This window comes from Leucoraja erinacea, chromosome 2, assembly GCF_028641065.1.
Source record: "Leucoraja erinacea ecotype New England chromosome 2, Leri_hhj_1, whole genome shotgun sequence".
Classification (NCBI taxonomy): Eukaryota; Metazoa; Chordata; class Chondrichthyes; order Rajiformes; family Rajidae; genus Leucoraja; species Leucoraja erinaceus.
Window position 1 is genome coordinate 111,931,098 of NC_073378.1, and position 14,308 is coordinate 111,945,405.

The 14,308-nt window shown below is 42.5% G+C and overlaps 1 protein-coding gene across 1 annotated transcript in view; it reads left to right on the plus strand.

The window, feature by feature from the left end:
- Positions 1–13,539, plus strand: part of gorasp1b (golgi reassembly stacking protein 1b) — a 31,863-nt gene extending 18,324 nt beyond the window's left edge. The window contains exons 7-9 of the mRNA XM_055663753.1: positions 5,942–6,071; positions 8,400–8,558; positions 9,540–13,539. Of these exons, the coding sequence (XP_055519728.1) occupies positions 5,942–6,071; positions 8,400–8,558; positions 9,540–9,805 (555 nt within the window). The 3' untranslated portion in view covers positions 9,806–13,539. The remainder of the gene's footprint in view (positions 1–5,941; positions 6,072–8,399; positions 8,559–9,539) is intronic.
- Positions 13,540–14,308: the final 769 nt, after the last annotated feature.

Below are 14,308 nucleotides of genomic sequence, written 5' to 3' on the forward strand. Positions count from 1 at the left end.
AGTATATCAGTGGGTCTGACAACATTCCTGGAGAACATGGATAGGTAATGTTTTGGGTCAGGACCCTTCTTCAGTCTGAAGAGGGGCCCCGATGTGAATCGTCTCCTCTCCACGTTCTCCAGGGATGCTGCCTGACCTCCTGAGTTACTCTGGCATTTTGTGTCTTTCCATCATGCAGTACCAGGTTGAAAACAGTTGAGGGAGCTGCAAGTTTGCGGGTGACTTTAATCATAGACCATCACGATGAAAATGTGTGCCGACTCGGACCAACATTAACGAATGGCCGATTTTAAACTCTTAAACATTGGACACATGCTGTATAACTTTGCCAAATAATTATCTACTCATCAGATACGCATAACATCAATCTGCAAACTTACCAGATGTATATTAATTCATGAGTGTTTAATTGCCTTGTGCACTGGGACCAGGATAATGAAACTCTTACTTGCTGCAGCTTTACAGGCACATTAAATGCAACAACACAAGTGAATATACAAGTTCTTAGCGAGTCCCCACACAAGATTAGAAGTTGTTCAGCTGCAGATGCTGGTTCACAAAAAAAAGGCACAACATTTGGGGGTCACTCAATAGGTCAGGCACCATCTCTGCAGAATATGGAAAGATGCCGGGGAACCTTCTTCAAGCTGCTTGTGGTGGGGGGAGGGGGGAAGAAAACTGGAAGTGAGAAAGAGCAGAACAAAGCCTGGTGAATGAAAGATGGATACAGGAGAGAGGGGTTTAGGACAGGCAGACAGTTGGACAAAAGCCAGAGATGAAAAGATTAAAGGTGTGAGGTAAGGATAGAAGAGTTGCGAATTATGAAGCCAGAGGAAGGAATATAGATGGAGAGGGAGGGGAGAAAAGAGTGCGAGCCCAGGTGAGGGACAAGGAAGATGATGAGGAGGAGGGGGGGACAAAGAAGGGGGTGTGTTTTTTTGTAAATAACCTAAATAAATATACAATTATCAGCTGTTCCAGATAAATCAGTGCAACCTTAATAGTGATCTTGATGTTCTTAACATCAGTCTGTTTACATAGGTGGCTCAGTGGCACAGCAGATAGAGCTGCTGTCTCCCAGCGCCAGTCACCCGAGTTCGATCCTGACCTAGGGTGCTGTCTATGTGGAGTTTGCACGTTCTCCCTGTGACCGCGTGGTTTCCAAAGACGTGGGTTTGTAACTTAATTGGCTTCTGTAAATTGCCCCTAGTGTGTCATGAGTGGATGTGAAAGGGTGATTGATGGTTGGTGTGGATTCGGTAGGACGAAGGGCTGTTTCGAAGGGAACAAAAATGGCAGGTGTTTCTAGGAATAATACAGAAGGTGCAGGATCAGTTCATTCCTAGGAGGAAGAAAGATTCCAAGGGGAGTAAGGGGCGACCGTGGCTGACAAGGGACTTCAGGGACAGTATAAAAATAAAAGCGAAGAAGTACAACGTAGCAAAGATGAGCGGGAAGCAAGAGGATTGGATAATGTTTAAAGAACAATAGAGGATAACCAAAAACACAATACGGGGAGACAAGATGAGGTACGAAGGTAAGCTAGCCAAGAATATAAAGCAGGATAATAAAAGTTTATTTAGGTATGTGAAGAGGAAAAAATGAGTTAAGACCAAAGTTAGACCCTTGAAGACCGAAAAAGGTGAATTTATTATGGGGAACAAGGAAATGGCAGATGAGTTGAACAGGTACTTTGGATCTGTCTTCACTAAGGACGACACAAACAATCTTCCTGATATACTAGTGGCCAGAGGATCTCGGGTGATGGAGGAACTGAAGGAAATCCACATAAGGCAGGAAATGGTGTTGGATAGACTGATGGGACTGAAGGCTGATTAATCCCCAGGGCCCGATGGTCTGCATCCCAGGGAACTTAAGAAAGTGGCTCTAGAAATCGTGGATGCATTGGTGATAATTTTCCAATGTTCTATAGACTCAGGATCAGTTCCTGTGGATTAGAGGGTAGCCCAATGTTATCCCACTTTTTAAGAAAGGCGGGAGAGAGAAACCAGGGAATTATAGACCAGTTAGCCTGATATCGGTGGTGGGGAAGATACTGGAGTCAATTATAAAAATGAGATAGTCGAACATTTGGATAGCAGTAACAGGATCGGTCCGAGTCAGCATGGATTTACAAAGGGGAAGTCATGCTTGACTAATCTTCTGGAATTTTTTGAAGGAAAATTGACAAGGGAGAGCCAGTGGATGTAGTGTACCTGGACTTTCGGAAAGCATTTGATAAGGTCCCACATAGGAGATTAGTGGGCAAAATTAGGGCACATGGTATTGGGGGTAGAGTGCTGACATGGATAGAGAAGTGGTTGGCAGACAGGAAACAAAGAGTAGGGATTAACGGGGGCCCTTTCAGAATGGCAGGCAGTGACAAGTGGGGTACCGCAAGGCTCGGTGCTGGGACTGTAGCTATTTACAATATACATCAATGATTTGGATGAAGGGATTCAAAGTAACATTAGCAAATTTGCAGATGACACAAAGCTGGGTGGCAGTGTGAACTGTGAGGAGGATGCAGGGTGACTTGGACAGGAGTGGGCAGATGCATGGCAGATGAAGTTTAATGCGGATAAATGTGAGGTTATCCACTTTGGTAGCAAAAACAGGAAGGCAGATTACTATCGAAATGGCATCAAGTTGGGAAAAGGGGAAGTACAACGGGAACTGGGGGTCCTTGTACCAGTCTATGAAAGTAAGCACGCAGGTACAGCAGGCAGTGAAGAAAGCGAATGGCATGTTGGCCTTTATAACAAGAGGAATCGAATATAGGAGCATAGAGGTCCTTCTGCAGTTGTACAGAGCCCCAGTGAGACCACACCTGGAGTATTGTGTGCAGTTTTGGTCCTCTAATTTGCGGAAGGACATTCTTGCTATTGAGGGAGTGCAGCGTAGATTTACAAGGTTAATTCCCGGGATGGCGGGACTGTCATATGCTGAGAGAATGGAGCGGCTGGGCTTGTACACTCTGGAGTTTAGAAGGATGAGAGGAGATCTGATTGAAACATATAAGATTGTTAAGGGTTTGGACACGCTAGAGGCAGGAAACATGTTCCCGATGTTGAGGGAGTCCACAAGAATAAGGAGTAAGCCATTTAGAACGGAGACGAGGAAACACGTTTTCTCACAGGTTTCTCTGGACACGCTAGAGGCAGGAAAGAAGGCATGTTCCCGATGTTGAGGGAGTCCACTCCTGCACCTAGGGTCTGTTACAGTTTAAGAATATTCAGGAGTAAGCCATTTAGAACGGAGACGTAGGCCCAAACTCGTTTTCTCACAGAGAGTGGTGAGTTTGTGGAATTCTCTGCCTCATAGGGCGGTGGAGGCAGGTTCTCTGGATGCTTTCAAGAGAGAGCTAGATAGGGCTCTTAAAAATAGGGGAATGGCGAGAAGGCAGGAACGGGGTACTGATTGGGGATGATCAGCCATGATCACATTGAATGGCGGTGCTGGCTCGAAGGGCCGAATGGCCTACTCCTGCACCTATTGTCTATTGTCTGTTAGCATATTTTAACTTAATTTATTCAGTTATTTAATCCTGCCTCTTTCACCCTATCCCCACTGAAGTAGCTTGCCCACTGATATCCATATCTCATGGGTGCTGTACGTGGGGGCTCCTGTGCCAAATCCACAGAACTGCGGTGTTGCCTGGCTCGCTGAGTTCTTCCATCACTTTGTGTTTGTGCTGAACCCATGCTGTGTGATTAGCTCTCACTGACTTGTATTCCCAGCTTGGTCGGCATGGACGAGTTAGGGCTAAAGGCCTGCTTCTGTGCCCATGACTGTACACGACATTGCAATTTAAACCATGGGATTTAGAGAATTAACCGGTGAAACTAAACAGATTTTTATTAAATGAAACAAAAATAATGTGTGCCTGTAAACCAGGCACACTTAATTTTCAGATTATAAACTTTAGGATTATAATTGGCGGCCCATTTTCTGCTATTTGCACTTTATTAGTTTATTTGTTTATGTGTGTATATTTTTGGTATTGTGGTATATGGACACACTGATGATTCCTGTTTTGTAGTAAATGCCTGCTATGTTCTCTGTGCTAAGCAAAGCAAAATTCTTAATGTTGGACAGGCTAGATGCAGGAAGATTGTTCTATCAGGGACACATAAGACAATAAACTCACTTGAAACCGAGATGAGAAGAAAGGGGGAAACCCTTTTCCGACTTTTTTCACAGAGAGTGAAGAAAAATTGGCTATATTTAAGAGGGAGTTAATTCTCTGGAGACCATGTTTTGAGTTGGGACCCTTCTTCAGTTTGATTGAAAGACAAAACTTCTGTCTTCTGTGGACAGCCCTGAATTTGCTGGGCCAAGTTTTAGTAAGATCTTATCTTTCAGTAACATCCCATTGCTCACCTGAGTTCAGATTGAAGAATATTTGACCACAGAGAATATTTGACCACCATCATTGTGCTGTCATGCCCCGACATCTCACGGACAGGCATGTTTATCAGGAGGGCTTCACTGAAGAACAGCGTATTGCTGAGGCAACCATGCCTGTTTACTCTCTCCCAAGCTCACTGCTGGGGGCCAGTTGCCATGTCCACCTCACTGCTCTGTGGGCGATCAGCTCCGTGGCCTCCTGGTCTCGGTTCATTAATTACTTACCATTTCAGCAGCTGAGTGATTTGGAATCAGAAGAACAAAAGTACCGGCACCTCAGATTTTACGCAGGTGTTGCCGCTTGAAAAGCAGCGCGTAAATCAAGCATATGCCAGGCACTGCACACAACTATGCTGCCATATGGTGCCAAAGCGTACATTTGAACGCGTTATTCCCAAAGTAGGAGTAAGTAAATTAAGCTTTGGTCGTAATTTGACAAGCGCATTATTCTTAAAACACGTAAATCAAGCAAGCGTAAAACGTGAAGTGCCTGTACGAGAAATTCTCAGCGGCTTAAGCATCTTAGGGTGGCACAGTGGCGCAATGGTAGAGTTCCTGCTTTACAGCGCCAGGGACTCAGGTTTGTTCCTGACCACAGGTGCTGTCTGTTTGGAGTTTGTGCGTTCTCCCTGTGACCACGTGAGCTTTCTCTTGGGGCTCCGGTTTTCTCCCACTTTGCAAAGAGGTGCAGGTTTATAGGTTAATTGGCTTTGGTACACTGTCCCTAATGTGCAGGATAGAACCAGTGTATGAGTGATTGTTGGTCGGTGTGGACTCTGTGGACCCAAGGGCCTGTTTGCACTCAGTATCTCTAAACTAAGCTGAGGAGAGGAGAGAAGAGCAGAGCTAATGTTGTTTTGGCAACCTCAAATTTTGTGGCTAAAATTATTTTTTTTTCTGATCAATTTGGCTACATTCTGAGATAACATCGCAGTGTGATATATTCTCAGCATTCTTCAAAGCAGCTCTTAAAAATGGTATGAGCATTGAATTTTCCAATTTTAGGCAATGACATAACTCTTATAATCCCCCCCCCCCCCCAGATAACCACCTTCTTTCCCCCACCTCCAACCCCCATCCCCTGGGCTCACATCCATTTTCCTCATTCCCCTCCACCTACAATCTTTCCTCCAGCTTCACAATTCACAATTCTTCAATCCTTTTGTCACGCACCTTCTGTTGTTTCACCTCTGGCCTTTGTCCATTCATCTGCCTATCAAACAATCCTCCTCCCCCAGGCTCTGTCCTGCCCCTGTCACCCAGCTTTCTTACCTCCCTTACAATCAAACTGAAGAAGGGTCCCAACTCAAAACATTGCCTATCCATGGTCGTCTGAGATGCTGCCTAACCCGCTGAGTTACTCCAGCACTCTGTGTCTTCTTTTCTAAACCAGCATCTGCATTTCCTTGTTTCAGCAGTACTTTTGAAGTTGAGATTTACATTATAAAGTGATCCAACTGACCTGTCTATTGCAGTATGGTCTTCATTGGGCACTGCTGGATTTAAAGTAAAACACTTGTTTATACCCTAGGCACCATTAGTAGCCCCCAGCTCACCGACTGACAGATCAACTGAGAGCCCAGGTTTGGAGCATGGACTGGCTGACCTGACGGTGGATACCTCTCTCTGTCCTCCTCCCATACATCGTGTCATGGATCCAGGTAGATGAACAATTGTAATTCTGTTAAAATTTTGTATGGGCATTTGAAGTCGAAGATACTGCTGTCATAGAAACATAGAAAATAGGTGCAGGAATAGGCCATTTGGCTCTTCGAGCCAGCACCGCTGTTCAATATGATTATGGCTGATCATCCAGAATCAGTACCCCTTTTCTGCTTTCTCCCATGTCCCTTGATTCCGTTAGCCTGAAGAGCTATATATAATCCTCTCTTGAATACATCCAGTGAATTGGCCTCCACTGCTTTCTGTGGCAGCCAACTCCACAGATTCACGGGTGAAAAGGTTTTTCCTCAACTCAGTCCTAAATGGCCTCCCCCTTATTTTTAAACTGTGACCCCAGGTTCTGGACTCCCCAACATCAGGAACATTTTTCCTGCATTTAGCCTGTCCAATCCCTTAAGAATTTTATATGTCAGAAGATCCACTGAGTTCTCTTGATATCGGATCAAAGAAATCAGGACCATACCCTGCAAACTTGAATTGAAAGACTCCACAACAATCAGTTTGGCCACAGGTTTAAGACGGGAGCGGATATATGTAAAGGAGATCTGAAGGTTAGCTTTTTCACACAGAGGGTGGTAAATATTTGAAATGAACTGCCAGAGGAGGTAGTGAGGGCAGATGCTATTACAACATTTAAAAGGCAATGGGACAGATACATGGATCGGAAGGGCACAAAGGGATATGGACCTCTTGCAGGCAAATGGCATTAGCATGGCTAGGCATCGTGGCTGGCATGGTCAAGATGACCTGCAAGGCCTCATTTATATGCTGCATGTTCTGTAATTCTAAGAGTCTAGTTCTGAAGCCGTGCTACTATTTTTCAATTTGCAGAAAGGTAAGCTTGATGTGTTTTCTAGCGGCATAGACACTGGAGCGTCAGAGTGAAGGTGTTCATTTGTCTGTCCAGTCATGTTGCCAGAGATTCTAATCTTCACTTCCTTCCTAATCCTTCTGAAATCAGTAAGTGTGACATAAAATGAAAATAATTGGCACAATGGGAGCATAAAATGCACACCCAGAAATGTATTGTGCCTTGTTCTATAGATTATAAGTAGCTATTGACTTGTCCAAGGTATTGACATTTTCAATTAGTAAAATTAAATTGCAGTACTTGGTGTACACCATGTTCTGACTCGACATCGAACATCTTTTTTGGGCTATCATGGAAACCAGTGTTCTAAGGAAGCAAATGTCTCTTTTGGTTCCTTCATTTTATGGTTTTGGTCTTCATAGGCACAGATGGTTGTGCTGCTGCCTCAGTTGCAGAGACCCAGGTTAGATCCTGACTAAGGATGCTGTCTTTGCAGAGTTTGTACGTTCACCCTAAGACCGCGCAGGCGTCCTCCGGGTTCTCCTGTTTCCTCCCACATCACAAAGACATGCAGGTCTTTAGGTTGATTGGCTTTTGTAAATTTCCTCAAGTGTGTACGATGCCAAAATGGGATATGATATAACTAGTGTATGGGTGATGGGTGGGCCGTCGTCTCAGTGGGCTGAAGAGCCTGTTTCCCCATTGTATCACTAAACTAAATTAAAGTGTGCTAATTAAGTTTATCAGATGCGTTGTCTTGAGTTTGAAACTAAGTGAGGCGGCATGGTGGCACAGCGGTAGAGTTATTGCCTTGCAGTGAACTGGGTTTAATCCTGACTACAGCTACTGTCTGTACAGAGTTTGTACATTCTCCCCGTGACTGCATGGGTTTTCTCCGCGAGCTCCTGTATCCTCCAACATTCCAAATACATGGTTTGTAGGTTAATGGGCTTTGGTAAATTTGTAAATTGTATTTAGTGCGTAGGATAGTGCTAGTGTGCGTGGCTTACTGGGCCGAAGGGCTTGTTTCCGCTAAACTAGTTTAGTGTATCACTAAACTAAACTCAAGTAAAGTGGTGTGAAATTATCTTGTAGACTTCACTTTGGTCCTGTATTGTTAGATCAAAGTCAAACTCATTCAAATGTGTTACATTACATAATGCATGTTACTATATAGCACAACCAATCCTCTTGGGTATGGCAATCCTCTATCACGGTTGGCAATGCTACGTTGTGAGCGTACAGCTTTTGTTATTGCTAAATGGTTTTCATTAATTTGTCTGGCAATAACAATCAGAAGGCAGACACAAGGCTTTTATATTCTAATGCCATTCTTTTCACTGGTTGCTATAGTGGTTTGTTTCTAAAATTGCAATGCAGCTTGCGGACAGAATTTAAAAAGATGGATGAAAGGCTGCAATCAGTTGCAATGTGTAGAGGGGCCAGGAGATGCAGATAGGTCCTGGTTTATTCAGTCATTTATATTCTTGCACAGAATTTCCACCTGGACCCATGGATGTTCCTGTAGCTCACGACGTGTCCAAGATATTGAACACGTCACTGTCCTCGTCTTCCTCGTCCTCAAACGTAGCAACTGAAAGCAACGCTGGAACTAATGGGTTCCTCACCAACGAAGAACTTGATCTTAATTCTGGTGAGTGCGACCCAGCAGTCAAGTTTACTTGCCTCTCCTCCGGCTGGATTGTGCTTACAGTCAACCTAACTGTTGCTTCATAGTCAAACCACACCTTGCTCTTGCCAATCCCATGCAGCACAGTCATGGATATGCTACAAAATGTTTTGAAAGATATCAAAATTCAGTTATGTACAAATATTTCACATTCTGACAAACTTCAAAATAGTGTTAGCTATATTTCCCAATATCACCCAATTCCCATCCCCCCCCCCCCATCTCTTTCCCCTTCCCTGTGTCTCCTTCCTTATGTCCCCTTCCACCCATTTCCCTCCCTCCGGATTCACATTTCCCTCCGCCTCTGCTCTAATTATCTGATACCCTTTTGTCTCCCGTTTCACATCTAGTCAATTCCTCCCTCCCTCTCTCTACTCCAGCTTTCTTTCTCTATTGCGAATTGGTTTGAAAACAAGTTCCGAACCAAAACATTGCCTGTCCATTCCCTCCACGGATGCTCCCTGACCCCCTGAATTTTCCAGCACTTTGTGTTTCGCTCAAGATTCTACCATCTGCAGTCTCTCTTGTTAAATATATTTATTATTTTTGTTCAAGCCATATATTAAATCAGATAAGAGATCCTAGTTACTTTGCCTATAAACTTAGAAACTAGGAACTGCAGATGCTGGTTTACCAAGGTAAGACACATAGTCTGAGGGAGGGTCCTGACCTAAAACATCATCTATCCATGTTCTCCAGGGATGCTGCCTGACCCGCTGTGTTACTCCAGCACTTTGTATCTTTTCTATAAACCTATTTTGTTAGCTCTCAATGTGTCTCTCAGGTTGCATTATGTTGCCATTGGTTATGACTGAAAGACATCAGCCGCTCTCATCGCTTGTAGAAATATCCATTATGAAAAAGACAATGAATTTAATGCAGTGGAATAATTGTCAGTGAGTTTAACTGATAGTGAATTTGTGTATTGTTTTGTTTTTAATGTAGAACAAGGTAGCGCAGTGACTCCTGAGGGTCTAACATCTGTCAGTTCAGCGCCAAATGCTGATGCTTCATCAGTACAAACAGAACCAGATCAGGATCTCTCAGATACCACAGCTACTTCGCTTCCCATCTCTGCTGAAATGTCGCCAGACACCGACCATACCGAGTCTCTACCAGAGGATCAGAAGGAACACCCATCGGAAGAGGAAGATGCAACATCTCACAATCCCAAATTGACCAGAGATGAAGCAGGAGAGTCTTTGGGTTGAAGAGTCTACACGGACAAGGCACTGCAGCAAATGAGACTTTCACGGTGGCTAAATACTTTACCTGGGTTTTCTTTTAAATGTGTCTCGCTGATAACTATTGCATACAAAGCAAGCAGTTGTATTTGGGCCTGTTTCTTTGCTTCTTGACTGAAGGAAATGTAACGCTGACTATTTCATTACCTCTTTCACGGGATGTCTGGAGTTACTTATTCCACAGTACAAGAAGCATGAGGAAAATTCCACTGATTATTACTCCAACTGTTTACTAAATCACAATTCTGACAACAGGCCTCCCTTTTGCTAAAAGTGGCTATCTTATTTTTTTATTACTCAGAATTCTTTTAAAAAGAGAAACCATGGTGAACGGAAGATTGACTTGGGAAAGAAATTATTCAGATTGAAAAATATTTTAATTGTTTTGCTTTTCTGATATATTTCTCCTCGGTGCAACATTACCTTGTTGATGCGAGATTAGTGCAATCAAATTCCCGGATGGAAAGGAATTTTTGAGCGATTGGATATGATTAAAATTATCGGAAGCGTTCAGGGAACTTCAGAAATATATCTGGTGACGACTTCTGATCTTTTTGATTAGATTAAGTTGCTCAATTTTATTCTCCTTCAAGCTGAGTAGGGAATTCAACACTAGCTTACTTAGAACAGAATAATGATACTATTTGATGGAAACATGGCATAGAGTCTTACAGTATGGAAACAGGCCCTTCAGCCCATCTTGCCCACACCGGACAATTTATCCCATCTACACTAGTCCCACTGACCCATATCCCTCTAAACCTATCCTATTCATGTACCTGTCTAAATGTTTCTTAAAAACGTTGCAATAGTACCTGCCTCAACTACCTTCTCCGGCAGCTTGTTCCATACACCCACCTGTGTAAAAAAAGTTGCCCCTTTTTGTTGAAAGTGGAATGGGAATACCAGCAAAATGATTGAGATGGAAGTGTGCATCCACAAAGGTGGAGTAATTGTAAGTATAAAATGTAGATCGGTATTAGCATTAGCATTCACCCACAGTCTCAGGCTTTTTAATGAATTTTCTTTCATAATTAATGTCAGAACTTCCCAAGGTTGCAGTTTTTCTCCATTCCCATTAGTAAACAGTGGACAAATGAAAAACGTTATTTTTAAAATTGAAGTTCCGAACAAAATATCTTCCAATGTTCCTCTGAACTAGTGAAGCCAAATTAGCTCCTTGGGTAACACTCTCTGTCCCCTCCTCACAGTAATGGAATTATAGGGAAGGAATTGTACCTTTATAACCTCTTTACATGCTAGCTTTCTATCATTCAGCTTAAGGGACATCACTGCTATTCTGTTAACTGCTTGCCATACCCCAGGCTACAAAGAAATTGGCAAACAATTTTGTTTTGTTTTGCTTTCTCCTACTATGAAAATATAGTCAATGCAAACCTTATGATTTTTCAGTAACAATTTTCATTCATTTACTCTTTGCTTCACTGGGGCAACTGAAAGATTGGCCAGTCTTCTCATAGTTGTGTATAAACTCTCTGATCCTGGCCAGTACGATAGTTAGGTCCTATTCTGATCTGCCTAATGGCTCCCCACAAGTATATTCCATCAGTAATCACTGAAAACTTTTTTTTTTACTATCCAAAAGGTGGCACAGTGGCGCAACAGTGGAGTTACTGCCTTACAGTGCCAGAGACCCGGGCTCAATCCTGACAATGAGTGCTGTATGTACGGAGTTTGTACGTTCTCCCTGTGACCGCGTGGGTTTTCCCCACACTCTGGTTCTGGTTTCCTCCCACACTCCAAAGTATGGGCTTGTAGGTTAATTGGCTTTGGTAAGTTGTAAAATTGACCCTAGTGTGTGTGGTTAGTATACAGGGTGATCGCTGGTTGGGACGAAAGCAGCAGGCCGAAGGGCCTGTTTCCGCGCTGTTTCTCTAAAGACTAAAGTCTGACACTTTCTTCGCTATCTTCTGCCACATTTAAGCCAAAGATTAAACAGCCTACTGCTTTGATTGAAATCACAAACATGATTGTTTAAATGTACATAATATGCTTTTTACAGGGTTACTTCTGTATTATCTAATTCTAAACCTGACATATGTAGCTGTTTTTCTGGACAAATCAGCACTGTCCAAAAGTGTAGCATCGAACAGAGCATCAGCTTATGTTTGAATTTGGTGTCTGATTACTACTTGTGCCAATTAATGAAGGGTTTGAAGATGTTTTTAATACTTTTCCCAATAATGCAGAAGGTACTGACTGAAACTGTAATGGTGGCTAATTCCACGTGTGGATAGAATTTACTGGTTATGGCACGGGATACGGTTATAGCAAATGTTCTAACCACTTATAATGCCAGTAATTTTTCGGTCAACCTATTTTGTAAGTAGTGCTTTCTTTTAAGTGGGAATGTTTTTGTTTCCTTAATCACTGAACATCTTTTTTTTGTCTGATTAATACTTAAGTTATGGTCTCGGTTTAAACAGGGCGTTTTTGAATACACTAAGAGATACAAAAAGATCATGTTTACATATTGTTGGGAATAACTGATCTGATGTGCACTCAGTTTAGGCCAACGTCATCTCACGTCAGAGTTTAGGCACAAGGAACTGCAAACGCTGGTTTAACAAATAAGACACAGAGTGCTGGAGTAACTCAGCGGGTCAGGCAGCATCTCTGGAGAGCATGGATAGGTGATGTTTCAGGTCGGGATCCTTCCAAAGCATTGCCTATCCATGTTCTCTAGAGGTGCTGCCTCACCTGCCGAGTTACTCCAGCACTTTGCGCCTTTTCCACTACAGTTTGATTAATGCTCTGCATTACAAAGATGCAAAGAGACTTGACGTTTGTACAGTCTTTCCTGTCAAGGCTACCATCTGCCAGTTTTAGGTTCTCCTAACCCTGCATGGTGCCCCGTTATCTTATGTTTATTTGTATATCCTATCGAGAATACCAGGGACACAGCTTAAGTTAAATGAAACACTTGCAAATAGAAGAAATACAGGAAGAGTTTGACCAGCAGTTACATTCACAATGTGTTCACCACAGCTCCTTTTCAAGAGGTCATTTCTTGTTTCTCTAAAAGTTTTATGGTATTAGCAGATTTGACTCTTATGCCAATTGATGGATGTTTAAAAAATATATATAATCATGCATAAAATGCATAGTTCACAAAATGCTTGATCTTCAGGTGAATCTTTAATTGTTTGAATGATTCTTATAAAGTAAATGTTAGCACAAGCTTTCAATTAGCAGATAAAATGTTCTGGTTTCCTAGTCCCCATTGAGACTCTAAATATTCTCCTTATATCAGCATTTTGACAGTTTTGCAATCACGTTGCCATAATAACTTGACACTCATCGTTGCACCTATCCGCATTGGAAGGAGATAATAGATGGCCAGGTGGTAAATACTTTTCCAATAGATACCACCAATGATATGTACACATTCACTCCCTATGTTAAGTGAGACCTCTTCCGTTAAAACTCCAGCATTAAATTTGATTGTGGCCCTGTCTAATTTCCACACTTTTAAGTATTTTTATGTGGGTGGGTATAGCTTTTCGTATAATCCGAATATAAATGAAATATTGTAGTGGCAACAAGGAGTTATTGAAAAGGTGAATGTTAAAGGGTATTACATTCTTTTGACAAAAAAAAATAATATATGGTTTTATGTTGAATGATGGGTTAACAAATGATGTATTTTTGAAAGCATTAAAATTTTTAAGGTGCGTGCATCACTTTTGGTTACAATGGTCTGAATTGGCGTATCAGTTCACTGAGTTGAAGATATTGGCTGCAAGTGCTGAAAAATCACTACGCAGAGCACAGTGGCGCAGAGTTGCTACTTTACAGCTCAAGAGACCCAGATTTGATCCTGACAATGGGTGCTGTCCTGTATGGAGTTTGCATGTTCTCCCCGTGACCACGTGGGTTTCCTACCACATTCCAAAGAGGTAGAGGTTTGTAGGTTAATTGGCTCCTATAAATTGTAAATTATCCCTAAACTGTAGGATAGTGCTAGGCTCGGTGGCCATTTAAATCTTGGGTATCAAATTTCTGACTGAGTGAACTTTTTGATCATTAACATCTCAATGGGTGGGGACAGGCCAACTCCACTAATATGCTAATTTATTATCATGTGGTTGCAGCAGCTGTTGATCACACTTAGACGATGGATCTAATTTCTCTTTTCCCCAGGGCCCCACTCCTAATTGTTTGCATTTTTTTTGTCGCCTTCAGATTAGATGACCCCTGGCTGATCTTCCTCAATTTACTTGTTACTGAATCTGTAGTCATCTCTGCTGCCCCTTTCTAACTCCCATTAAATCTCCATTACCCAGCACTTTAATTAAAGCCTATAGCATCAGTATCTTACAAACAAGTTTAACGCCTTATCTCCAACAATCCATTCTACACCTTAATGGCTGAACAATAATAATGCCCCTGGTCACATGCACAGTGAAAAGGTCTGAAGAAAGGTCTCGACCTGAGACGTAATCCATA